General features: G+C 44.0%; 1 protein-coding gene across 1 annotated transcript in view; it reads right to left on the reverse strand.

Annotated features, from left to right (window-relative positions):
* Nucleotides 1-27,585, reverse strand: part of Snx29 (sorting nexin 29) — a 425,497-nt gene that overhangs the window by 393,666 nt on the left and 4,246 nt on the right. Inside the window, exons 2-4 of the mRNA XM_055597769.1 lie at nucleotides 19,791-19,852; nucleotides 14,985-15,037; nucleotides 756-880 (exon numbers count right to left, since the gene is read on the reverse strand). Coding sequence (XP_055453744.1) covers nucleotides 756-880; nucleotides 14,985-15,037; nucleotides 19,791-19,852 — 240 coding nt within the window. The remainder of the gene's footprint in view (nucleotides 1-755; nucleotides 881-14,984; nucleotides 15,038-19,790; nucleotides 19,853-27,585) is intronic.

Consider the following 27,585-nt stretch of genomic DNA (forward strand, 5'->3'; position numbering starts at 1 on the left):
GATTTCCACAGATACCCCCAACCCACACATCTGCTCTGATTTCTGGTGTGAGGAGGGCTAGTGGGAAGACAGCATGTTTCTCCTCGGCAGCAATGTTTGTGTCAGCATGGGGATAAGGAAGAGTCAGGGACTGGAGAAGACACCCACAAGAAAGGTATGTGAAGGATGCAGAGATGCCTGGCCATCTCCATAGTTCATGGCCAACTCATTTCCAAGTTCATGGCCAGAGCAAAACATCCACCTGCAGGCTTCCTCACCCACCCGGTGGGAGCAGCGAAGGCCTATGCTGCTTCTGGGAAACAGAGTTAGCTTACATCCAAGGTTATCAAAGAGCCAAGGTCCTACTAAGCACCAAGTGCCCCTATCTTCGGGGACAGTCTTTCACAACACTGAAATGGATAACCATAGAACTCTGAACTTGGAGATCTTTGGGGTTTCTGGTGCTGCTAAAGACATTTAATTATGCAATGCCATGCTATCCCCATGCATCAAATTAAGACAGATTATTAGCTTCCCAATAACTGCCACACCATAATAAGCACCGTGGCTGTAGGCCACCAAACCCAGAGGTGCTGGCAACAAGGAGTACAAAAAGTAACTTCATTTAAATGAAGGGGCCAGACAACACTATTTCCCTTGTCTTTTTTTATTCCATAGATTTCTGGGCACACAAGCACAATCCCAGACCCACACAGTGAGCCTGCTATGGAAAGACAGACAAAACTAGCAGCAAGGCAGAAGTAGACATCAAGTACCTGTCTCGGTTTTGCTGGCGAAGCCTGCGGCCTGCTTGATGGCTGCTGCTGTAAGCGCTAATCCTCGGCTCCTCTTCATGCCATGCTGAAGGACAGCTTCAAACTGGGCGCACAGACAGGTCACCCTGCAGGAGAAGCAGGTGGGAAGTGAGCGGCAGCAGAATGGGTTCCAGGGCTGCATGTGAGCAGCCAGATGTGGCTCCAGGAGACACCTGGATTTGCAGACTTGGAAGCTCTCAAAGCCCCACCTTCATTTATGTTTGATTCACGTATGTCAGGGATGCCCTCTGAACCAGTGCTGGAGGAACCTGGGAAAGGGTACCAACCAGCAGCTGATGCAATGCCAATTTAAAAACAAATCAATCCTGCAGGGAAGGGCTGGTGGTAACTACATCCAGTCCACAGGTCTCAACTCTTAGTTCATATCACACAGTTTACAAAGCAAAAAGCAAGATAATATTCTCAGAGGCTAAATCCACCAGCCTGCCCAGTTGGAAACTATAATTTCATGGCCTGTTACTTTCTGCCATGTGAATTCTTATTCTTGTTCCTTATTGCAGTGTAAGAGATTACATCATGAATGTCTATCTAGAGTTGACAAAATTTTCAATTAAATTGCAATTGCTGTGCATTGAATTGAATTTCTCAATAAGCAGAGAAATAGAAGATTGAGAACATGCCCATGGAGAGATGAGGTCAGAGAAAGCCCATTAGATTCTCATGTCCTCCCCGGGTTCTTGGGCCTCTACCCAGGCCTTCTGAGCCCTTCCACTGACAGCCAGTGTACAGCTCCTTGGTGCCAAGCCTTGTTCTGGGGTCTGGTAATACAAAGATGGGACACACGGTGCACACCTTTAATTCCAACACTGAGGAGGCATAGGCAGGTGGATCTCTGTGAGTTCAAGGCCAACCTGGTCTACAAAGCAAACTTCAGGCCAGATAGAGTTACTTAGTGAGACCTACCTCAAAAATGAATGAATGAATGAATGAATGAATGAATGAATGAATGAATGATTTTAAGAAAAGAGAAAGAAAGGAAGAGAAAGAGAGAAGAAACAATCACAGAAGGGGAGGTGAGAGAGAAAGGGCCTTTGCATTTCTCTGAGGGAGAAAAGTAAGGGCAGAGACCACACAAAACATTTGCATTCCTCAGAACTTGGAATAAATTAGACCAGGGTGGCATGGGGAGTAAAAATGGGCATGGCCAGGCCAACATTCTGTGACCAGGTAGTAGTAGCCTTAGAGTTATGACCTCACTATGACAAAAGGCAGAAAGTTAGAGGAGACAGTACAAAGGCCCTCAGACCAGACTAGCATCCACCCACCCATCCCTACACTTGCCACAGTCCTACCTAGGGGTGTCACCCAGTGGCTGGTGAAACATCTTCACACCTATTCCTTCAGTGACTCTCCCAACATTCTGAGGCCTGGTGAGGAAGGCTCTATCATCTCCACACCTAACTCTGGCCTCCTGGCTTGTCTTCCTGGACCATCTGTAGCCAGCAGTGGCCTACCTAGTCCATGTTCCCCATGTACTCCATGCTTACAAAGCACGGGTCCCAGGATCCACCCACAATGAGGCATCCCTCTTTGTGGGGCAGATGTCCCTCCTAAACATTCACCTGTCTGCCACTCCTCTATATATTCAAACAGGCATGCAAGTGTATGAGGGCTTCCTGAAAGCTGGGACAGGCACAGAACTACCTGAAGTCCACAGAAACCAAAACTGGAGCCAGCCCAGGACCCAGCATTAGGAAAAACAACTCTAGAGTGTGCTATTAACTGAAGCCTCTAGCTTAAAATGAATTTCTGCAAACTCAACCATCCATTTAACAATCCCTGACAGTTTGCTTGGCTCCAAACCACAGGTCAGTGCCTGCCTGGCCAGCTCCAGATAAAACCAGGCCCCTAAGGGGAATGGAATGCAGGCAAGCAGCAATCCTAGGTTTGGAGGGTTCAGTGGCATTAGAAGCCCTGCCTCCCCAACACACACAGGTCACAACTAAGCTAACACAGCAGAAGAGCCCAGGTGAGTGTTACTTGTGCAATTCTTTATCATGACACCAACTCAGAGCCCATCCCATGTCAACACCCTCTAGGTCCCCATTTGACCTAGGCAAGCATCTGTCTATTTGTGATGTAGTGCTTCAACTGAACACATTCACAGAGGCTCCCTGCATAACCATGTCAGGGAAGGGTTTCAATTGTTTCCTGCCTTTGCTTGTAAGGTGATAATTCCTACCAAACTAAAGAAGCACCTGCTTTCATTTCTACTACATTTTCTCAGCTGAGTCTGTATTTTCCAGAGTTCTCTCTGCTAAATGTTCTTTAACTTAACTGTGGAAGCTTGACTGCCTTAGTGGCACTGTATCACATTCAATTTCCATTCCAAGTTAGTAAGCTGGGACATGTTCTTAATGAGTGAAGTTCTTAATAACAGTAGATGTCTTAGGTTTTTTTAATTTTTATTTAATCGTTCAATAACATCTCCCAGGCTTTTCGTGCATACAGCTGTTCACAGAATGAATAGCTAAAATATGATCTATCTTTATAATGGAATATTCCTTAGCATGCACAAAGCTGAGTTCAGTCTACCACATAGAACCAGGCATGGTGGTACATACCATAGTAGACACTCAGCCCTGGAGGAGCGGAAGCAGGAATATAAAAAATTCAAGGTCGGCCTCAGCCAACTATCCAGCTGAAATTGGCATGGGCTACATGTCTCAAAACAATAAGTAAACCTGGGCATGGTGGCAAAGTCTTTAATCCCAGCACTCTGGAAGCAGAGGCAAGCAGATCTCTCAATTTGAGCCAGCCTGTTCTACAAAGATAGTGTCAGGACAGCCAGGGTTATACAGGAAAACACACACACACACACACACACACACACACACACCTAAAATGAAAATAAAAAAATTAAAATTAAAACAAAAATAAAATAAATAAAATAAAAGCTTCCTTTCAGTGTTCTTAGTTAAGTTTCTCTTCCTTCCTGCAAATAAAAACAAAAGCAACTTTGGAAAGAATGATTTATTTTACCTTGTTGTGGGGTATTCGCCAGAGAAGACAGCTCTGAAATGGGCATAAGCCAATAAAAAGAGTTTATTAGCCAGACCGTGACTACACTGGGTGTGGAAAATCGCAGCATACCACTGAGCCTTTTAAGCAACAAGTGTCCTGCGTTGAAATACTTCAGTTACTCAGAGTAACAAGAACAGCCAGAAGCAGAACTGCAGGAGCTAAAAAGCAAGGTTAGTACATCTTGCAAGTTTCCCAGAACTATATGGACTTGATGGATTAAGTCTTTGGTTTAGTTTTTGGCATGTGCTGCTGTCTACATGCTGAGTTTTACATGCAAAATGGCACTTCTATTATAGAATCAGTTGTGCCAATGTCTGAGGCCCTGTTACATGTAACTTTAGAGTTGTGGTCTATCATGAAAGGAAGTAGAACAGGAGTTAGAGCAGAGACCATAGAGAATTACTGCTTACTGGTTCTCTCAACATGCTTTCTTATACAATGTAGAACCACTGGCCCAGAGGTGGAACCACTCACAGTGGGCTTGGCCCACCCACATTGATTATTAATAACATGTCCCCCAGCTTGCTTATGGCCCAAGCTGAGGAAGGCAAATTTCTTTCCAGATGATCCTGGTATGTGTCAATTTGGGGAAAAAAAAAAAAAAAAACTAAACAGCACACTCCAGATACTCAGGAAGTCTGATGAAGAAATAAGGGAATTAATGAATGGAAAAGTAAATGGCTGTCTCACGCTGCACTCAAATCTGTCCACCAATGCCACCAACAACACCAACCCCAGCATCGCTGACACTGCTGGGGCTCAGCCAGTTCTGAGAAGACCTGAGGTGTCCACTCTCACTAGGCAAAAGCACTGCATCTCTAGGCTTCATCCTGTCACTGAGGACTATGGGAGGGAGTTCTATTTTCTCTGAGACAAAGGCTGGCTTGGAACTCACTCTAGCTAGCTTCAAACTCATGGCATTTTTCATGCCTCATTTCCCAAGTGTTCAAGTTATAGACATTAGCCATCATGCCTAGCTAGTGAGGCCTTTTTGGTGGTGGTGGTGGTAGAGGTGGTGATAATCATGCTGGTGGAGGTGGTGATAGAGGAGGAGGTGGAGGAGGCAGTGATGGTGGAGGTGGTGGTGGAGGAGTTGTTGTTGGTGGTGGTGGTGGTGGTGGTACCAGGAATCAAGTTCAAGGCCTCACGGCAGAGCACAAACATGATAACCATTTGAAATGGGCCAAAACCTACGTTTACGAATTAAGTCTGTGAAAGGTTCACTCCCTTTGCCCATAAACTTCAATGGCAAAAAATAAAATAAAATAAAATGCCCAGGACTACAATCTACTTGAGTTAAAGATTGAATAATAAAAACAGTATTATTTTCTCTAGTAGAAAGGTAGCTAAATACTTAGAAGTGTGGGAAGTGGCTAAACAAATGACAGTGTAGCTGTTCAGCCCTGGAAGCGTGTACAAGAGCAGACGGTAAACAGGCAGATTAGGGCAAGGGTCTGGGACTGCACACCAAGCAATGTGCTAGATACCTACACTCCTGCCTGAGTGGCTGCATGAAACACAGTAACCCCCCTGGGGACACAGTGGCTGGTTGGGCTCCTGCCTTCACATTTTCCTGTACTTGCTCATTCTGAGGCACTGAAAAAGTATTCATTCCTCGAGAGCCAGAATACCACTAGCCAGAATCATAAAGATTGAACAAGTATGAGGTAAAGGCAGCAGTGACGGAGAAAAAAATAACTATTAAAACATGTAGATGACTTGAGCTTTTGTTTAATTTATTTTAGATCTCTTATTTATTTTTATGTGTCTGGATGTTTTGCCAGCATGTACTATACGTACCACATTGTTGCCTAGTGCCCCGAGACATCAGAAGAAGGGCATCAAATCCCCTGAAATTGGAATTATAAATGCTTGTGAAGTACTATGTGGGTGCTCAGAACTGAACCCAGGTCCTCTACAAGAGCAACAATTGCTCTTAACCACTGAGCAATCTCCAGCCTGTTTTGCTTTTTGCTGTTGTTGTTTCTTCTTTTTTTCTTTTGTTTTTGTTTTATGGGTTTTTGGGGGGTTTTTTAGGGGTTTTTGTTGTTGTTGTTGTTGTTTTGTTTTGTTTTGTTTTTGTTTTTGTTTTGAGACAGGGTTTCTCTGTGTAGCCCTGGCTGTTCTGGAACTCACTCTGTAGACCAGGCTAGCCTCAAACTCAGAAATCCACTTGTCTCTGCCTCCTGAGTACTGGAACTAAAGGCATGCACCACGGCCTTGCCCATTTTGTTTTTTAAGAAAGGTTCTTGCACATTTAACCCAGCTGTGCAGAGGCAGAGGCAGATCTCTGTGAGTCAAGGGCCGCCTGGTTTATATAGAGAGCTCCAGGACAGCCAGAACTACACATAGCGATGCTGTCAAAAAAACAAAACAAATTAAAAAAAAAAAAAAAAAAAAAAAAAAAGACAGGCTCTTGCCATACAGCCCAGACTGACTTCAAACTCACTATGCAACCAGCTTAAATCTCTGCAGTCCTCCTGTCTCAGCTTCTTGATTCTAGGATTATGGTCATGAGATAACATGTCCAGCTTGAGGTTAACATTTTTTTAAGCTTTGCTTACAAATTAGGTTAAAAAAAGCAAATATACAAATAGAGAGTAACATGTTTCAAGCCAGTAAGATGGCTCAGTGAGAAAAGCATCCGAGCCTGAGAGCCCCCAGGGTTCAAATGGAGGAGAGAAGACTTCCCAAAGTGGTCAGCTCATTTCCACACATGTGCTGTGGTTTGCACAGGTTCACCAAAATAAAGATGCGATAAAATACTTATAAAACATAAATAACAATACTGCAATAAAAGACATCAAAAGTTATTTGACCGCATTTTACTTATGTGGTTGTGCATGCATACCACACAAGATACAGCACACATGGGAGGTCAGAGGACAACTTGTGGGGTTTGGCTCTCTCCTTCCACCATGTGGATCTCAAGGATCAAAGTCAGGTCATGAGGCATGGTAGCAAGTGTCTTCACCTGATGAGCAGTACCAATGGCACAAAAGTTGCTAATTTAAGTACAGAAAAAGGAATATGCTGGCTAGCTGTATGCCAACTTAGGAGAGGGACTCTCAAGAAAATACATCTGTGTGTTTGTGCATGTGTTTGCTCATGTATGTATGTGTGTGCAAGTATATGCTTGTGTATGTTTATGTTTGTGTACATGTGTATACTTGTGTGTGTGTGTGTATGTTGGTTTATGTGCAGGTGTATATGGAGGCCAGCAGTCAACCTGAGTTGTCCTCATTCTTTGGGAACTGTCTACCTTGCATTTGAGTCAGGATTTCTCACTGAACCTTACTGATTCTGCTAGGTTACCTGTCCAGCAAACTGCAGGAATCCTGCAGTCTGTCTTCCCAGTGCTGGGACCACAGGATGCACTGCTATTCCTGCTTTATATATGGGTGCTGAGGATCAGAACTCAGGTCCTCATGATCATGCAGCAGGCACTTCACAGAATGAGCTGATCTCCAGCCTCCCATGTCAGCCATCCTAAAGACCCAAGACCCAAAGAACCAGACTATTGCTGTCAGTCTTTGCTTTCTTTCAAACAGCATCACAGCATGACCAGAGTATAGAGTGCATTTTGGAACTCTAACTCCAGGAACCTATGGTTGAAAGTAATACATAGAAATGCCATCATTAGCCGGGCATGATGGTTCATGCCTGTAATCCCAGCACTAGGGGAACAGAGGCAGACAGATCTCTGTGAGGCCAGCCTGGTCTACAAAATAAGTCTATGACAGCCAAGGCTACAAAGAGAAACCCTGTCTGGAAAAAAGAAAAACAGAAAAAGAAAAAAGAAAAAGACATGGCATCATTGTAAAATTTAATACATAGTAGAAAAAGGTAGAAAATGGGTATATGGCTCAGTCGCATACACAAAGCTCTGGGTTCCATATTCAGCACCACATAAACTGTGCATGTTGGTGCATGCCTATAAATGCAGCACTCAGGAGGTAAAGACAGGAGGATCAGAAGTTTAAGGTCATCGTTGGCCACACAAGGAGTTCAAGACAAGTCCAGACTATATGATACTCTGTTGCAATAATAATAGTAATAATACCCTTATTAAAAGAGCTTGAGTAGCTCCTATCTTAGTTTATTTCCTGTTGCTATGGCAAAATACCCTGACAAAAACAACTTAGGAGGGAAAGAGCTCATTTGGATTCACAGTTCAGTAGCATGGTCCACAATGATGGGGAACAGGAGCCTGGGGCAGCTGCTTACAATGTATCCACAATCCGGAAGCAGAAAACCACAGCAAAGCTCATGTTTTCCACTTATCCAGTCCAGGATCTCAGCCTAGGGAATGGTGCCACACACGACTGGTGGGTCTTCCCATCTCAATCAACCTAATCCAGATTAAGCCAATTAAGCCATGAGCATGCCCAGGGCCCATGTCGTGGGTCATGCTAGGTCCTGTCAACTGAAAAACTGAGATTAACCATCACACTTCCTGTCGTAGTTTGTATTCTGTTGCTGAAAAGGCCATGATTGAAAGCAGCTCCAGGAGCAAAGGGTTTATTTCAGCTTAGATCTCATAGTACATCATGAAGAGAGGTCAGTTCAGGAACTCAAGGAAGGAGCAAGAGAGCTGCTGTGAAGAATGATGCTTGCTGGTATGGCTTGCTCAGCTTCCTTCTTTATGAAACCCAGGACCACCTGCCCAGGGATGGCCTTTGTACATCATTCATTAATGAAGAAAATGCCCCACAGATTTGCCTCTGTTAGAGGCCTTTTCTCATTTGAGGCTCCCTCTTTCCAGATAACCCTATCTTGTGTGAAACTGAGCAAAAGCCAACCGGCACACATAACCAAGACAGCAGAGAAGTACATACAACACACAGGTCCACCGTCCATCCAGTTTACCCTTTCCTTACACCTTCATATTGGATGTTACCCAGGAATAACCCCTCCACCCACCCATTTGCCCACTAATACAGCAATCACCTCTACTCTGTTTAATTATTATTATAGGTCACTGTGACTGTCCAAACTCAACTCAGTGTCCTAAGGAAAAATCCTGTCATGCAGTGTGTCTCCAATGTGCCCTCCAACAAAGCACCCCTCAACAGCAGGATGATGAGCCATCCTCTGGCCTTTAATTAACTACCCAAAACTGCAGCTGTCTCCTGGCAATACATAAAAATGTAGGCTGGGCAAGGTGGTACCCCTTTAATCCCAGCACTCAGGATATAGAGGGAGGCAGACCTATGAGTTTGAGGCCAGCCTAGTCTACACTACAAAAGTGTTGAATCCATTAAGTTCTTACTAGGTGTGCCCGGCAAATGCCACCCTCATCCTCAGAAGTGAGACAATCATCCTCTGATTTGTCTATTATAGGAGACATTTGGAGAGACTAACACAATCCAAAATTACACAGCCAGTTGTCAGCGACTTTTGCCCATGGTAGGCCTGAAGACATGACAACACCGGGGCCCATGCTGCATGCCAGCTGCCTCTCATCTCTGCCAGGAGAACAGTGAAGTGATGAGGAGAATGAGTCTTACACGTAGTTCACTGTGCTCCTTCTCAGCAACCATCCTTTACACCCTAGATAATGTTTATTTAAATTTAGACATGAAATGTGCTCAGACTTCCTAAATATCCAAGAGCTAAAAATAATCTTTTTCTAGAAAGAAATCAATGCATAGCAGAGTGTGCTAGTATGTGCTTATATTGCTACCACAGGGAAAAGGAGTTAAGAGGCCACCTGTCAAAGCAGGTTAGCCGGGGATGAGGACGTAACTCAAAGAACACCTACATAACATGTATAAAGCCTTGGATTACATCTCCAGCAGCACATGTACAAAATCATTTTTTCTAATTTTGTTAAAATAAACAAAACCAGACAGGGCTAGTAGCTTGCCACTGTGGTAGAGTACCTGCATAGCAAGCATAAGACTCTTGGTTCCATCAACACAAAGTAAAAAATAAAAAGCCCATGTGGGGGGAAATGTCAGATCAATTAGTCAAACCCAGAAGTTTTTCCCAGGCTACTAAGAATACGGTATCCAGTTAAGACCTTCAACAAAGAAGAGGCTGGTGGGCAACATGTAACACATTAAAAATAAAGAGTCACATGGTGAACACAGGCACATTTAAAATGGGAAAATGTTCTTAAAAACTTTTTGAGGACCAGGATGTGGCTGGTAATGTGCTTGCCCAGCATGCATGTAAACCTCAGGTGCAGTCTCCAGCACTGCATAAGACACACCTTCAATCCCAGCACTCAGACTAGTAGATGCATGAGGTTCAAGGTCATCCTCATCTACAAAGAAAGTTCAAGGCCAGCCTAGGCTACATCAGACAGACAGACAGATGGGAAGAGAGAGAGGGAAACAAAGAAGGAAGGAAGGAAGGAAGGAAGGAAGGAAGGAAGGAAGGAAGGAAGGAAGGAAGAAAGAAAGAAAGAAAGAAAGAAAGAAAGAAAGAAAGAAAGAAAGAAAGAAAGAAAGAAAGAAAGAAAGACTTTAAGCCATTCTGTTTCCTAAGTGTCCAGGGGAAGTGTTGACTTTTTCACACAAATAGGTTGGAGAAAAGATGGCTCAGCAGTTCAAAGTACTTGTTCTTGCAGAGGACACTGGTTTGACTCCCAAGCACCCATAAAGCAGTTCACAACTGTCCATAATGCCAGTTCCAGGGGAGCCAACTCCCTCTCATGACCTCCTTGGGCATCACACACACACACACACACACACACACACACGCACGCACGCACGCACGCACACACGCGCGCGCATGCATGCCAGCAAAATAAATAATAAAATATCATACACATAAAATAAATCTTAAAAAAAGAGGAAAAAAAGCACAGAGAAGAACATGCATCTGCTTTGTTTTTCTGCTTTCTGCAAGGTGTTTTTTGTTTTGTCTTGTTTCACCTATTTCTAATTTTCAACGGGTAAAGAAGAAAATCACACATATACAACAGCCCTTTCCCTGGAGTGCCGGATGGAGAAAGCTGGTCACGGAATGACAGGTAACACTTCCAATGTCTGCACACTCTGAGTTGAACACCTGAGCCAGGTACCACCACCCACAGCAGAGAGGACCAGTGTGTTGGGACTGTCCACCAAGCATGAGGATACCTCATGTGTAATCAAAAAGACAAGCACACTTGCTAAAGAACAAAACTGACACTCCATAGGCCTGTGCTCAGGACTGCACATGACCCACAACCCAACATGACTATGGTATTATCCCCATTTTACAGATGGGGAAGCAGGTACAGGAAGTCAGGAACTGCTCTGACTTCAGCGTGGTGTGGAAGAGGCAGTGCTGAGTTCAAGCTCCAGAGTTCAAAACCCGTGTTCTTTCGTGCCCTTCAGTCCTAGTTTCTTCAACTGAAGGGAAATTTTCCAGTTGTGCTTTGCAGGTCCACTCGGAGGACAGTGATGTGAGCTCCCAGCCGGCAGGGGCCAGAGAAGGCAAACCAGTCAGAAATATTAAAGCCTCCCACTCCCAGTGAGATGGCAGGATGTTGACAAGTGACATGTTTTAAAAGGCCACAGAATGGATCTTTGTTCTTCGGGGAAAACAAAGATGAAGAAGTGGCAGCAACAGAAAGAGCTGAGAAGCTGGGGATGGGAGAGCCCAGCGATAGCTCCATTCCCTTCTAGAACAGGACTCATCTGAAGGGAAAGGCAAGCCCTAGCTACACTTCTCTTGGCTGCTGTTCCATCTTACACAGGAAGATCTCTGGATCTTGCTGTGTCAACTTCGCAAAAATTAAAACCTCAGACAGCACCACTACCTCCCTGCCTCTGTCTGTCCCCACCTCACACATAGGTCCATTGCAGAACACTGTGCAGACTCAACCCCCAAACCCAACAGCAGCCCCAGGCCTAAGGAATCCCAGCAACACCTACTCATTATTATTTACTTTCTTGTCTTCAGTTTGACCCATTGCTACTGAGACTTGCATCACATGACATATTACAAAGTATCCCTAAACATATATGTGATTTGAGGATTACATTCTGACTCCGCCAGGGCCAGACAACTGAAACCTGCACTATTTAAAGATGGAGCTATAAGAAACATACTGAAATATTCTGAACAAGATGACATTTTGTAGGTCAAAAATGATCAAATATTTGCCATTTCATTTAGTTCCATTTAATACCTAGCCAAGTCTTACCCCCAATACCACTGGACAGAGCCTGAAAGAAATTTAATATCATGACATTTAGGGTCTGAAATGGTGTCAAGCACCTGTGGTGACACAAATCTCTCATTGGGGAAGTGCAAACAAGGAAGAAAAGGAAGGAAGTTGAGTGGTTATAAAGGAGACCACACTAGGAATCAACCCTGGCTCCACTCTCCATTCTGCTACCCAGAACTGCATACCAATCTTGGTGATGCTAAAGCTTTTATGTCTAAGGTAAAGAAACCAGCTCTCTTTCCCGCTACAGCTTAAGGCAGTGGTGCTCAGCCTTCCTAATGCTGCAGCCCTTTAATATCTCATGTTGTGGTGACACCCAACCATAAAATTATTTTCAGTGTTACTTCATAGCTACAATTTTGCTACTGTTATGAATCACAATATCTGTGTTTTCTGATAGTCCTAGGTGACCCCTGTGAAAGGGTCATTGGTCCCCACCCCCACCCTCACCCCCACCAAAGGCATTTTGACCCACAGGTTGATGAGAGTAATGATCTGACCACCATCATTCTCAGACTGCACAGTGCTGTCAAATGGACTCTCAACCCAATATGCAAGCAAAGAGACAAGTGTGTTGGTTCCCATTATAAATGCCCCGCCCTTCAGCTTCTCAGTGCAAAAGCCAACAGGGTCTTAGGACTCCATCAGCCAGACCCTCCTACTAGTTCATTCTCCTAACAGGGAGAGAAGAGCTGGCATTTAATCCAGCATCCAGGACATTCCTACTTGGAAGCCATTCCTGGAGTGCCTGTCTCTCTAGCTTGGGAGCCTTCCCAAACTCCCTGCCTCCTGTCGGTCCTGGTCTCCAATTCTCATTAGTCAAAACATCCCAGCCAGAATGGTCTGTTTCTTACTCCTGCAGATCTCTGGCAGATACACCACTTAACCATTGTGTAGTCATTTTTTGTTGTTAGAACAAAATACTTGAGAAAAGAGATCTATTATATACACATATGAAATTGTCAAAGAACAAGTTAAATTTAAAAATAAAAATTCCAAGTCCTTTTACTTGTGGTGCAGGAAAGGCTAACAGTTTCTGATGTTTGCTTTACATGCAATTGACCAAGCTGAGGACACAGGTGTCCAGTCTTGCTGGAATTTCTCTGTGATGTCACATGCCCTGTGGTCCAAGGAAAGGCCAGAGGATATTCTTCCTCAGCCCTCAACCTGCCTGGTAAGTGCCTAATCCTCAGCCAGTGAGCGAGGCCTCCCCGGTCCCCATCTGTTGTCTCTTCCTTTCTCCTGTGAAACATTAATAGCCATGAGCCCAGTGTAGGTTGAAATGACACCCTTCTTCTCTTCTTTGCTAGGCTTTCCTCTACCATACTTACTGTCTAACAAGCTGTGTTCTCTATTTTATTTAGTTACCTGTCTTCTGTCACTACAGTGCCAGTTCTGAGTCCACAGGGATAACTGATTGTGTTGATTATTGATTATTGCTATACCTGCACCTCCTGATGGCTGAGACAGTCCCTTCTTATCTCTAATGCTGGCCCCAGGGCCCAAGCATGCCTTGGGGACAATTTGTTAGCCTTTCCTGGGTCACAGGTATCACTGATAAGTTTAAGGGCTTTCTTTCAACATGAAAGGGACACATGGTATAATATAGCAAATATATAAATATCTTAAATAAATATCAGGAAACATTAAAATCCTGTTATTATCCTGAAAACCACCTCTGTTCACATCTTGGTAGTTTATTATTATTATTTTGGGAAGTTTTTGCTGGAATCATTGCTTAACAATTCCATGTAGGACAATTACATCCATATACTTTTATAGCTTGTTACTGCTATAACATATGCATGTTTACTACAAACATAATTTCTATTACATTTTATTTATATGTGTACCTGTGTCTGTGTTTCTATAGGTTCACACATGCCACAGATGTATGGCACTCAGAGCACAACTTACAGGAACTGGTTGTGGGTCATCAGGTATGGTGGTAGGTGCCTTTACCTGCCAAGCCACCTCATGAGCCTGATATGTACAATTTTAAAATTTCTACATATGCATGCATTTCCTGCTTAAAGGAAACTTTATGAATATCATCTTAGCTTCTTGGCTATGTTTGTGGTGCTAGGGTTTGAACAGAGGGTCTTATATATGCTAGATACATGCTCCAATACCAGATTATAGTCCCAGGTCTCTTTACATCTTTGTTGACTCCATGTGTGTATGTGTGTGTGAGAGAGAGAGAAAGAGAGAGAGAGGATAAGAGGATAAACTGCCTGCTATGGCTATGAACTCACTATGTAGCCAAATAGCCAACAAACTCATGATACTCCTGAGTAGGCCTGATTACAGAGCTGAGACACCAGGCCTGGACTGAACACCATTCCATCTTACAGATGCACTACACCTATCACTGAATATTTAGGTTTCTGGGTTTCCCCAATTGTAAATCATTGTGGAAATAAAGGTACTTCAAGTAGAACAGATTCCTAGAAGCAGAAGATAGGAAATGAAGCATATCTACAGGTGGTGGCTACACATCTACAGTGGAACCAACGCCCACTGCCCTCCTGGCATGTCCTAGCAGACACAGCAGCCTCCATTTCTCGGCACCTTTTCCTTGTGGGTAAAATGGTTTAAAAAAACTACCTATTAGCTAAGCATGGTGGCACGTCTGTAGACACACTGCTGGGGAGCTAAAACATCAGGAAGTTGAATCCAAGACAGTACAAGGGAGAAGGATGAGATGGTTCAGCAGGAAAAGCACTAGGCACTTAAGCCTATCCATCTGAGTTTGACGCCAGATGCCAAGATGGAAGGAGAAAATCAACTCCCAGAAGTTGTATGTATCATGGCATGTGAGCACTTGCATTCACATACACTGTAATAAATAAAAATTTTTGAAGGAACATCATGGGCTACATCATTTCACTAAATGATGATTCAAAAGGACAACTAAAAAAATTTTTAAGAAAGAGGAGAAGGACAAGAAGAGGATGACAAAGAAGTGATGTACTCACCTGCTGTCAGAATCTGATGCGATCTCCTTTCTCCCTCCGAAGCGAATCTGGCACTGCACAGAGAAAGAGACTGCTGAGCTGAGCTGCTGGGCTGGAACAGCAAACATCACAGAATAGCCCACAAGGCCTTCAGATACAGCAGGGACAGAAACAGGAGGTACCCTGGGTAAGTTAGGGTGGCCCAGGCCCTGGTGCTTTACAGAAGTAAGAAACTAATATTCCAGGTCCATATTTCTCTTTAAGGAAGCCCTGGTCTTCCTCTTGATTCCAGGAAGTGGTCAAACGAGGCAGACAGGAATGCAGGCACCACAAGCAGCTGGATATCATAGCTCTCTGTGACAGCACTGAGAACCTCCATGCCTCCCTGTCAATGACTCTTCTTCACAGAGCCCCAAAGTGTATATAGACTGTGTCAAATGACAGCCAATTGGGTGAGCCTTCAGACCAGCTGACTCACTGTGCAGAGCAGTTCTGCCAGGCTGGATGGATGGGAAAACCAACTTTTTAAAACACAGACCTATAGACTGAGCTGTTGGTGGCACACACCTTTAATCCCAGCACTCAGGGAGGCAGAGGCAGCAGATCTCTGTGAGTTCAAGGTTGGCCTGATGTACAGAATAAGTTTCAGGACAGCCAAGGATACACAAAGAAACCCTATCTCAAAAAAAAAAAAAAAAACAAAATAAAAATAAAAAACAGAGGGAGGTAGAGGCAGGTGGATCTCTGTGAGCTCAAGGCTAGCCTGGTCTACAAAGTGAGTCTAGGACAGCCAAGGCTACACACAGAGATACCCTGTCTCAAAAAAAAAAAAACAAGAAGGAAGGAAGGAAGGAAGGAAGGAAGGAAGGAAGGAAGGAAGGAAGGAAGGAAGGAAGGAAACAGACCTATAAAGCCTATCCTATCCATTCTTAGTGGTAAAGCCTGGTCCATGATGGCACCCAACCTTCACCATTATCCACCTACCTCTTTTGTCGTTGTCTGTTTGATTTGCTTTGTTTTGTGACAGACTCACTCTGTAGTCCTGACTCTGTAGCACAGCAATCCTCCTGCCTAAGCCTTCCAGGTACTGGGATTATATACATGTACCCCACTCCCAGCTCACTATTCAGTGTAAAGACAAAGAATCTCTGCTCCAGATAGCAAACTTGCATGCTACATAGATTTAGGATTTAAAATTACATATAATCGAAAACGATAGTGTCATAGTATCCTGACACAAAGAACACACCAATTGGTATGTTTTAATAGTTGGTAAATGATAGATTTCTATCAATAAAGTTGGCTGTTATTTTCTAAGATAAATGTTAACTATTCAACTCCTCAAAATAACTCAGAAGCTCTGAGTAGAAGCCCCAATTTGTTTTTCTTTAAGTGCTACATGCAAAGCCACTGAACTCACTTCCTTGTCTTGCTGCCTTTCATTTTCTGGATTAAGCATAGAGCACCCTCTTTACCTATCTAAACAAGTGTAGTTCATCCAGCATACATGTACAGATGAAAAGCCATACTCCAGGGAAAAAGAGGGCTGTCTTAGGTTTAGAAATACCATGACCAAAAGCAACTTTGGGAAGAAAGGACTTATTTCATCTTACACTTCCACATCGCTGTCCATCATCAAGAGAAGTCAATGCAGGAGCTGATGCAGAGGCCATGGAATAATGCTGCTTACTGGCTTACTGGCTTGCTCAGCCTGCATTCTTCTTTTTATGTATAATTTTATTTTATTTTTTTTATTAATTACACTTTATTCACTTTGTATCCCCCATAAGCTACTCCCTCCTCCCCTCCCGATCCCACTCTCCCTCCCCATTCGTCACACATGCCCCTCCCCAAGTCCTCTGATAGGGGAGGTCCTCCTCTCCTTCCTTCTGATCTTAGTCTATCAGATCACATCAGGAGTGGCTGCATTGTCATCTTCTGTGGCCTGGTAAGGCTGCTCCCCCCTTAGGGGGAGGTGATCAAAGAGCAGACCAATCAGATTATGTCAGAAGCAGTCCCTCTTCCCATTAATATGTAACCCACTTGGACACTAAACTGCCATGGGCTACATCTGTGCAGGGGGTCTAGGTTATCTCCATGCCTGGTACTTGGTTGGAGTATGAGTCTCTGGGAAAACCCCTGTGTTCAAACTTTCTGGTTCTGTTGCTCTTCTTGTGAGGTTCCTGTTCTCTCCAGCTCTTACTATTTCCCACTTCTTACATAAGATTCCATGTACTCTGCCCAACAGTTGGCCATAAGTCTCAGCGTCTGCTTTGATAGTCTGCAGGGCAGAGCCTTTCAGAGGCCCTCTGTGGCAGGTTCATAGGTTGTTTCCTGTTTTCTTCTTCTTCTGATGTCCATCCTCTTTGCCTTTCAGGATGGGGATTGAGCGTTTTAGTCATGGTCCTCTCTTTTGATTAGTTTCTTTAGATGTACAGATTTTACTAGGTTTATCCTATGTTATATGTCTATATGAGTGAGGTGTGTCTTTCTGCTTCTGGGACAGCTCAATCAGGATGATCCTTTCCAGGTTCCACCATTTACCTGCAAATTTCATGATTTCCTTATTTTTCATTGCTGAGTAATACTCCATTGTATAGATGTACCACAGTTTCTGCATCCATTCTTCAGTTGAGGGGCATCTGGGCTGTTTCCAGCTTCTGGCTATTACAAATAAAGCTGCTACAAACATGGTTGAGCAAATGTCCTTATTGTGTACTTGAGCCTCTTTTGGATATATGCCTAGGAGTGGTATGGCTGGATCTTGAGGAAGCACTATTCCTAGTTGTCTGAGAAAGTGCCAGATTGCTTTCCAGAGTGGTTGTACAAGTCTACATTCCCACCAGCAGTGGAGAAGGGTTCCCCTTTCTCCACAACCTCTCCAACATGTGTTGTCACTTGAGTTTTTCATCTTGGCCATTCTGATGGGTGTAAGGTGAAATCTTAGGGTCATTTTGATTTGCATTTCCCTAATGGCTAATGAGGTTGAGCATTTCTTTAAGTGCTTCTCTGCCATTCAATATTCCTTGACAGAGAGTTCTCTGTTTAGCTCTGTTCCCCATTTTTTAATTGGATTACTTGGTTTGCTGCTTTTCAGCTTCTTTAGTATATATATACTGGATATTATAATATACTGGATATTAGTCCTCTGTCAGATAAAGGGTTGGTGAAGAGTCTTTCCTAATCTGTACGCAGTCGTTTTGTTTTGATGACGGTGTCCTTTGCTTTACAGAAGCTTTTCAGTTTCATGAGGTCCCATTTATTGATTGTTGCTCTTAGAGCCTGTGCTGTTGGTGTTCTGTTCAGGAAGTTGTCTCCTGTACCAATGAGTTCTAGGGTATTCCCCACTTTTTCTTCTAACCAATTTAATGTTGAGGTCTTTGATCCACTTGGACTTCAGTTTTGTGCAGGGTGATAAGTATGGATCTATTTGCATTTTTCTACATGTAGACATCCAGTTGGACCAGCACCATTTGTTGAAGATGCTATCTTTTTTCCATTATATGGTTTTGGCATCTTTGTCAAAGATCAGGTGTCCATAAGTGTGTGGGTTTATTTCTGGGTCTTCTGTTCAGTTCCAATGATCCACCATTCTGTTTCTATGCCAGTACCATGCAGTTTTTATAACTGTTGCTCTATAGTACAGCTTAAGATCAGGGATGGATATACCTCCAGAAGATCTTATTGTAGAGGATTGTTTTAGCAATTCTGGGTTTCTTGTTATTCCATATGAAGCTGAGAATTTTTCTTTCCAGGTCTGTAAAGAATTGTGTTGGCAATTTGATGGGAATTGCATCGAATCTGTAGATTGCTTTTGGTAAGATGGCCATTTTTACTATGTTAATCCTGCTAAGCCATGAGCATGGGAGATCTTTCCATCTTCTCATATCTTCTTCTAATTCTTTCTTCAGACTTGAAATTTTTTTCATACAAGTCTTTGACTTGCTTGGTTAGGGTTACACCAAGGTACTTTATGTCATTTGTGGCTATTGTGAAGGGTGTTGTTTCCCTAATTTCTTTCTCAGCCCTTTTGTCTTTTGTATACAGGAGGGCTACTGATTTTTTTGAGTTAATTTTGTATCCGGCCACTTTGCTGAAGGTGTTTATCAGCTGTAGGAGTTCCTTGGTAGAGTTTTTGGGGTCACTCACGTATACTATCATATCTTCTGCAAATAGTGATAATTTGACTTCTTCCTTTCCAATTTGTATCCCCTTGATCTCCTTCAACTGTCTTATTGCTCTAGCAAGGACTTCCAGAACTATGTTGAAGAGATATGGAATGAGCAGCCTTGTCTTGTCCCTGATTTCAGTGGGATTGCTTTAAGGTTCTCTCCGTTCAGTTTGATGTTATCAGCCTGCATTCTTTTTTTTTAATTTTTTATTAATTACACTTTATTCATTTTGTACCCCCCAAAGAACCCAGAGCCACCCCTACTCTTCCTGTCTTTTCTGCACTGTCATTCCGTAAGGAAAACTCTTTGCTTAGCCATTCTCAAATACAGATGGACATGCTGAAACACACCTGCAATCTCAGCAGTTGGGAGGCTGAGGCAAAAAGACAGGGTCTCTTTATGTAGTCCTGGCTGTCCTGGAACTTGCTGGCTATGTAGACCAGGCTGTTCTTGAACTCACAGAGATCGTTCAAAGCAATCATAGGCTATTTGTTAGTTCAAGGCCAGTCTAGATGACCTGCTAATACCTAGTCTCAAAACAAATACACAAAACCATCCCCAGACACAAAAGAAGCCTGTGTGCCCAGAAAGAAAGAAACGATTTCTACATTAACTTTTGGATATTCACACCAAAGCCTGCTATGTGTGTTCTTACCTGCTTTACTGCATCCAGCAGTCGCTCCAGCAGGAATTGCCTTTTGTCATCGTTCTGTGATCCTAAAATGAAATGGGGTTTAATTACTCCTATTTGACAATTAGACTCTGATAAAAACTTTATGACAAGAGATGCTAAGCATGCGACTTTGATAAAAGCACTCAGGAGGCACTCACTCTGTGAGTTCAAGGCCAGCCTGGTCTACACAGCAAGTTTTAGGATAGCCAGGAATACATAAAGAGACCCTGCTTCTTTTTTTTTTTTTTTTTTTTTTTTTTGGGGGGGGGGGGGGGGAGGGTTCAAGACAGGGTCTCTCTGTTTAGTGTTGGCTGTCCTGGAACTCGCTCTGTAGAACAGGATGGCCTCAAACTCAGAGATGGTCTCTGCCTCCCAAGTGCTGGCATTAAAGGTGTATGCCACCACCACCCAGTTAAAAGACCCTGTCTTTAAAAAAAAGAGTTTTTTACATCTGACACAATAGCATGTAGCAGTCCACAAACATGATCATTAACAAAATAAGTAGCCAGACTAGACACCAAAAATCTACTGCAGTGAGATGCTGTACTACAGGAAAACAGCTAAACTCAGTTTCCCCAGATTTAATGAATGTGTCCTGAATGGTCCCAGTTTCTCTGCTATGATACTACTGACACTGCAGGAAATGTCCCTGGCCTCTACTCACTGGATGCCATCAGTCACACACATGCAAACACACACACACACACACACACACACACACACACACACACACACACCTTAGTTAGCTTTACAAATTGTCAAATGTGTCCTGGAGGGTAGGGATGCCCCTCTTGACAGCCAAGAGTATAGAATAACATGTAAGTTCCCTACATGTTATTGAACAGCGTTTTTGAATGTTCTTACTCCCTTTTCCATGCCATCAGTTGGATGGGATGGAAAACATACTTGATCCTTCCTCAGTGGCCAAGGCTGACCCCATAGAGTTGGTCAGTGATGTCTGGGGATGTGGCCCAGTTGTTAGAATGCTTATTGAGCATGCATGGGGCCCTGGGTTCAGCACCTCATGAACCAGAAATGATGGCTACACCTTGTTCTTGGAAGGTAGAAACAGGATTATCAGGAGTTCATGGTCATCTTCAGCTACAAAGGGAGTTTGAGGTCAGCCTGAATTACCTGAGACCCTGTCTCAAAAATAAACAAACCCCAATAGCTTGGCAATTACGAAGCAAGTAGGAGTGTGCCTGGACACTTCTGGTAAGCTGTGCCTTGTGAAATGACACAAAGGACATCACTCCTTCCTCCATCCTCATGCCTGAGTCATAGCATTTGGTTAGAGCCAGAGCTTTGCCCGGTTTCATGTGACCGGAGGAAAAGCAAAGAGAATCACAAAGGCACCCTCCCGGTAGCAGTGAGTTGCTAAGCCGATACTACAGGTAATTCTCACCAGTCAAAAACCACATTTGTTCAAACAACCATAAGTACTTGAACTGTTTCTTGCAGTCAAATGAATTTCCAAAAGATTCCCACAAAAACAAGACACACAGAGAATTTCTATTAAAAAGGTCTGGGGCAAGGGGCATTCAGCACAAGGCATACTACTAACAGATGGCATATGCCCATATGAGGCAAGGATAGTACCTATCAACAGAGTTAAGGCTGTGAATAACAGTGCCCCAGCAGCAGAGCAGTCGCTTTAAACAGCAGGGATGGAATTGCTCACCAGAGGCTTCTGCCCTGGACCACACCAGGAAGGAGTGTTATAGATATGGGAGTGAAATGGTATAAACAGTCATCTTCTAATGGAGCTATATGTATTAGGAAGAGATGCAGAGTGTGAGCACACAAAGACTAAACAGTGATGGAGACAGGAAGAAAACAATGAGGAAATGCAGAAGATGCCACTGCAGCCAGCACAGTGTGGGTGCTCTCTTCACAGCTTTCCCTGACGTGTGAGCTGAGCCCTTTATAAAGAAAAGAAGCAGTGATGGAGAGACAAGGAAGGGCCCATTCCAGGCAGAACAAGCAGCTAGGGGAGAGGCTGAGGCAAGACAAGCTCAGACTCTGTCTTCCAGACTAAGAAGTTCAGGTGGGCAGAAGGACTATCAGACAGACCAGCAGCTGGTCATGGAGGGTCCTTCCAATCAGGCTACAGGATAAGATTCTGCTTTAACCTAAGCACTAACTGGCACAAGTGTGATTTTGAGGATGGCATTGACCCTATGAAGCCTGTGTTAGAATCATCACATCAAGATGCCTGTCTTCATCCAGGCCTGGTGACAAAATGAAGACACCCAAGAAAACAATTACTTTTTCTAGAAGAGCTTTTGGTAAGGTCAAGCTTGCAGCGCATTCTCACCAGGCCAGAGACCATCTGGAGGCACTGCCCATAACGTGCAGATGCCCCAGACATCCTTCACACCAGTGCCTCTCAATCACCTGCTCCTCGATTAGCAGAAGAGTTAGTCTCTGCCCCTCCCTCCTAACGCCAAAACAGAAAGTACGGCTTTCTTCCTTCCTTCTTCCAAGTACTAGACTCTGCCCTAGAAATGCTTCTACTATTTTTTATCATAACAGAAATTTATGTGACTAAAATACAATAAAACCAAATCAGGAAAAAAAAGAAGAAAAATATCTCTATCATCTCACTAGACAGCACTCTATTAGTCAGCTATATGCCCAGCCACTACTACTAACTGTGTGCACTCAGGAGCGTGTGTGTTTGTACATGTGCAGGTCAATGTGTGTGCATTTGCATTCATACAGCAAAGGTCAACCTTAGGTGCCATTCCTCAGGAGCCCTCTACTTGGGTTTGCTTCTCTGTTTATATGTGGTTTGGAGCAGGCTCACTCAGTAGACTATGGGTCTTAGCGTTAGGTTAGGTTGGCCATCCAGTGAGCACAGGGTCTCTGCCTCCCCTGAGCTTAGATCATGACTACACTCCACCACACCTGGCTCTCTCACGTGGGAGCCAGGTATCTGAACTCAGATCCTTGTGTGAAAACATGCCCTAAGGCTGGGGCAGGGCTCAGCCTCACTTTCTGACTGTGGGCCACAGGCATGAATCCCACTGAGATTATCTTGACCTCAGCAGGGCACCTGTGGTCATCTTACCCCTGAAAAGATATGGAAAGAGAGTCTCTAAGATGCAGGACACACAGGTGGCTCCAAGGCCACATATGAACAGCAGAAAGTACAGAGAGAGGCCCCTGACTGTGAAGGAACATTCAGCAGGAAGTCACAAGACAGAAGTCCTCATCCTAGCCAGGCCACTTGCTGGCCATGTGACAGGGCAGCCACTTCCCTGCTCTGGACACTGGGTCCTGCAGGAGATTGTGTGCCACTAGCCCTGCAGTATGTAGACAGTTTCAGCACAGACTGGCAGGCAGAAACACAAGATGCTTTCTCACCTTCTCCATTGACAAGCCAAAGAATGCAGTGCCCGAGCACTCGTGAGCACACGCACAGTGCACGCACACACACCGATGCACACACTCAAACATGCATATTTACACATGCACATGTGCACATACACACACACCCTGGGAGGTCTTCCTGGATGCCACACACTAGTGTTTCCTCTATACAGACCGACTACTCTAGCTAAGTACATGATGCAGATCTGGCCCACTGGATTCGCAGGAATGAGTTCCAGGATGGCTCCATGGTCAGCCAACCCTGAACTTTGCCTGAGTACTGTTGAGTGTCACTTTGACAGGATGGAGGCCAAGTGCTGCTGGTAGCCCTCTTGCCTCTGTGAAGGAGAGCTGAACAGAAGCACAGTCCTACTGACTCCTAAGAGCCTAGATTCGGCTGAGCCTGAAGCCAGGTAAAGTCCCTAAATCTTTTGATTACACAAATCTACACATGCCCATGATGCAGACCTCAGCTTAAACAGCTTCTGCCACATTCCACCAACAGAGACCTAGCCAGTGTACTGCCAGAACTCCAGCAAGCTTGTTTCCCTAAGTTGACCCCCCTTCAACAGACACCAAAACTATACAGCCCTTTGCTAAGTAAGAAGGCACAGAGCAAGCTGCCATCCAAAGAGTGTGTGTTGAATGTCCCACTGGCACTGCCACTGGGGCCCTCACCTCAACCACAGCATTTCACACTAGTACAACTGCATGGGCACAAAAGCAATCAGTGCCACCCCTGGGAAATGACATGACAGACATAAGGCAAAGAAAGGAAGGTTACTCTGGTAGTTTGAATAGGAATGGCCCCACAGATTTATGTGTTTGACTATTTGGCCATAAGGAGTGGTGCTATTAGGAGGCGAGGCCCTGTTGGAGTAGGTGTGGCCTCGTTGGAGGAAGTGTGTCACTGTAGAGTGGGGTTTGAGGCCTCACATGCTCAAGCTACACCCAGTGTGACTCACAGTCTCCTGTTGCCTGCGGGTCAGGATACAGAACTCTCAGCAACTCCAGCACCATGTCTGAATGCACGCTGCCACGCTTCCACCATGATGATAATGGACTAGTCATCTGAAAGGGGAAGGCAGCCCCAATTAAACGTTTTCCTTTCTAAGAGTTGCCATGGTCAGGGTGCGTCCTCACAGCAATAAAACTTTAACTAAGACAGCTACCCTATCCTGCACACCACTATATTTACAACACAAGAGTAGAAGAAAAGGAAAGAAGGGAGGGGGAAGAAGGAAGAGCTAGCTAAGTCTCAAGTGTAGTCCATAGTTCAAAATGTGTGCTTCATTAAAAATCAATTACTGGGAGATTGTGCAGCCCATAAGAGTGACCAGTGTTTAGTCCATGGGGAAAGGTCTTACCTGGAAATTTTAAAGATGAAAGCAAAACATAAATCTATGGTAATGATAAAATTACCTCAGCTGGCATCAAGAGTTCCTCAATCTTTCTTTTTCCTTTTTTTTTTTTTAAAGTAGTGTGTTTCATTTATCTCATGACCTTGAACTTCTGATCCTCCTGCCTCCTACTCTGAGTGCTGGAGTTATAGGTATGCACCCACTCCTGGCTTATGCAATGCTAGGAATGGAACCACAGCCTTGTGAAAGCCAGGCAAGGGTTCTACCCACAGAGCCACAGTACAGCCCTTCAGTCTTCAGTATCTTCACTTCAGGATCTTTTAGGCATTTTCACCTAACCACCCTCTCCAAGGCATTCTTTCCTTTGAAACAGTCTCACTATGTAGCCCAAACTAGCCTAAAACGCTACATAGACCAGGCTGGCCTCAACTCACAGAGCTCCATCTGCCTCTGCCTCCCAACTGCTGGGATAAAAAGTGTGTGCCACCAAGCCCAGCTTTAGTCCCAAATTTCATGAGTGCTAAGAAGTTGGTTCTCATTAAGTGTTCAGAGCCTAGGCACATGCCAGCAGGAGTAATTAGAGGCATTAACCTGGGCCCCTGCGGAGGTGTTTCAGCACTTCTGATACTGGAGCACTAATATTCTCCCATAATACACCAGCCCTGTGACATCATGCAGAAAGCTATTAATAGCCTTTGCATGAAAACCACATTCTTTTTCCAGTCACTGTTTCAGCTGATTCTTTATTCCAAGAACAAGTCACTTCTGGATAGGGTCCAGTCAACAACCAAGGAGAGAACTGTGGCCTTGAACCTTCCAGAAAAATAAGAAACTGTCAAGATGTACACACATATGAGGAAGGGAGCAGCAGTGATCACTCTCTGGACCCAAACTGCTGTGTCAGCCTCAGTGACTTCTCAGGCCCCAGCTTTCCTACCCTTCAAACAGCATTTTTCTAACACTGAGATTCCTGAGAGGAGAGTTACTGATGGAAGGGTAGCAAGGACTTTTGCACATAGTTGGACAAAAGGCAGTGCTTGGAAGCATAACGACCTCTACTTTCCCAGCAAGAGTAACCATGCTGTTTAGAAACCAGAATCCCTTAGCTTCTAGATGGCAGCAGTGGAGGGTTTCCATTTACTTGGGTTCTCCAGGAAAATGTCTGAGCACTTCTTCCTGAAGAGAAGCCACAGGTCTGCCAGATAAGTGTCTTTCCTCCTGGCATTGTGTTCACTTCTGCAAGCAAATATAGATCCATAACAGCTGTGTTGGATATATATGTTAAGTTGCATTGAAACATATATTTTATATATCGTTCTATATCCTGCATCATCTTTTGTTTTTCTATTTGAGACACAGTCTCATGTAGCCCAAGCTGTCTTCCAACTCTTTATGTGGCCAAAACTTCTCTTGAAGTCCTGATTCTCCTGCCTCCACCTTCTGAGAGCTTGGGTCACCACACCATGTCCAGCTCACACAGGCTGGAGGTGGAATTCAGAGTCTCGAGCATGCTAGAGCACTGGACAAACTGAGCTGCAGCATCCTCAGCTCCGTCCTGGTCTAGCAGAACAATGATGTTTCAATTAGTAGACACCGTGACTAGTGTGTAAGTGTATGCTTTTCTTCTTCACATCTCTGAGGTTCCCCTGTCATGAGGCATCCCACACAGTGTTTACCTAATTCCCTGCCAATAGGCATCATCATTGTTTCTGGCCTGGTGATAAAATAGTATCTGCTGTGTGCAATATCTAGGGCCATTACACTTCCTGGATATCTGCTTCTACTCAAACACTTTAAATTCAAGAACAGAACACAGTCTAATGGCCAGTATATAGGATATACAAGAAACTGAAAAACATATTAAACCACACCAAAAGGAAGCAATCATCAAAATCCTGCAAAGACATCCACAGGACAAAAGAGCATGTGCCCTTTAAGAGAGCTGCCAACAGTTTGTAGGAGGGAACTCTGAGCGGTGTCCCTGGAAAGGCTGAAGCAGAAGTATCTCACTGTAGGAAGAGCTGGACTCTGAGGTCAGCCTGAACTAGACAGCTTAACTGTCTTCAAAAATGACACTGGGGGCAGGCAAAATGGCTCACTAAAGGTCTTGCTATACAAGTCTGGAGAACTGAGTTTGAGTGCCACAACCCAAGTAATGGTGAATGGAGAGAACCAACTCCACAAAGTTGTCCTCTGACCTTCATATGTACACACGGCACCTGAGTACACACACAGACATACACATACACACAGACCTTTTTATTTTTTAAGACACTGTGAAGTCTGGGGAGATGGTCTCAGTTGGTAAAGTGCTTGCTGTGCAAACATAAGAAACCAAATTTGATCCAAAGGATCCACATTTTTAAATAAATGAAGCCAGCTACACATGGTGGAATACACCGTTAGTCCCAACACTGGTTAACAAACCTCTGTGAGTTTCATGCCAGCCAGGGCTACATTTGGACTCTGTCTGAGATAGGTAGGTAGATAGATAGATAGATAGATAGATAGATAGATAGATAGATAGATAGATAGTAGATAGATAGCCAGTCATGGCAGTGCTTGTAATCCTGGTGTTAAGGAAGCAGATGAGCAGATACTCTTGATAGGCAGCCTAGCTTAAGGTTTAGTAAAAGATCTGGTCTCAAAAAACAAGGGAAAAAGTGACTGAGAAAGAAAGAAGTTGACTTCTGATCTCCATACACACCAACACACACAACGTGCAAAGACTTTGTGCCTCAAGGATGACATAAAAATAAATAATAAATAAATAAGCATGCCATCCTCAACATATATATACCTGTATATACCTGTAATCCTTTATCACTCAACGAGGTAGAGACAGGAAGACAACAGTTCCAGGCCTGCTTCAGCTACACAGCAAGTTCAAAGTCAGCCTGAGTTAACAAAAGACCATATCTCAATAAAAAACAGTAAGAAGACAATTCACAGAATGGAAGAGAAACTTTGTAAACATACTAATAAAAGAATTATACCTGGAAACCACACAGAATCTGGCAGATCAACATCAAAAAGAGACA

The sequence above is a fragment of the Psammomys obesus genome, unplaced genomic scaffold, assembly GCF_907164565.1.
Source record: "Psammomys obesus unplaced genomic scaffold, mPsaObe1.curated_primary_1811, whole genome shotgun sequence".
In the NCBI taxonomy this organism is placed as follows: Eukaryota; Metazoa; Chordata; class Mammalia; order Rodentia; family Muridae; genus Psammomys; species Psammomys obesus.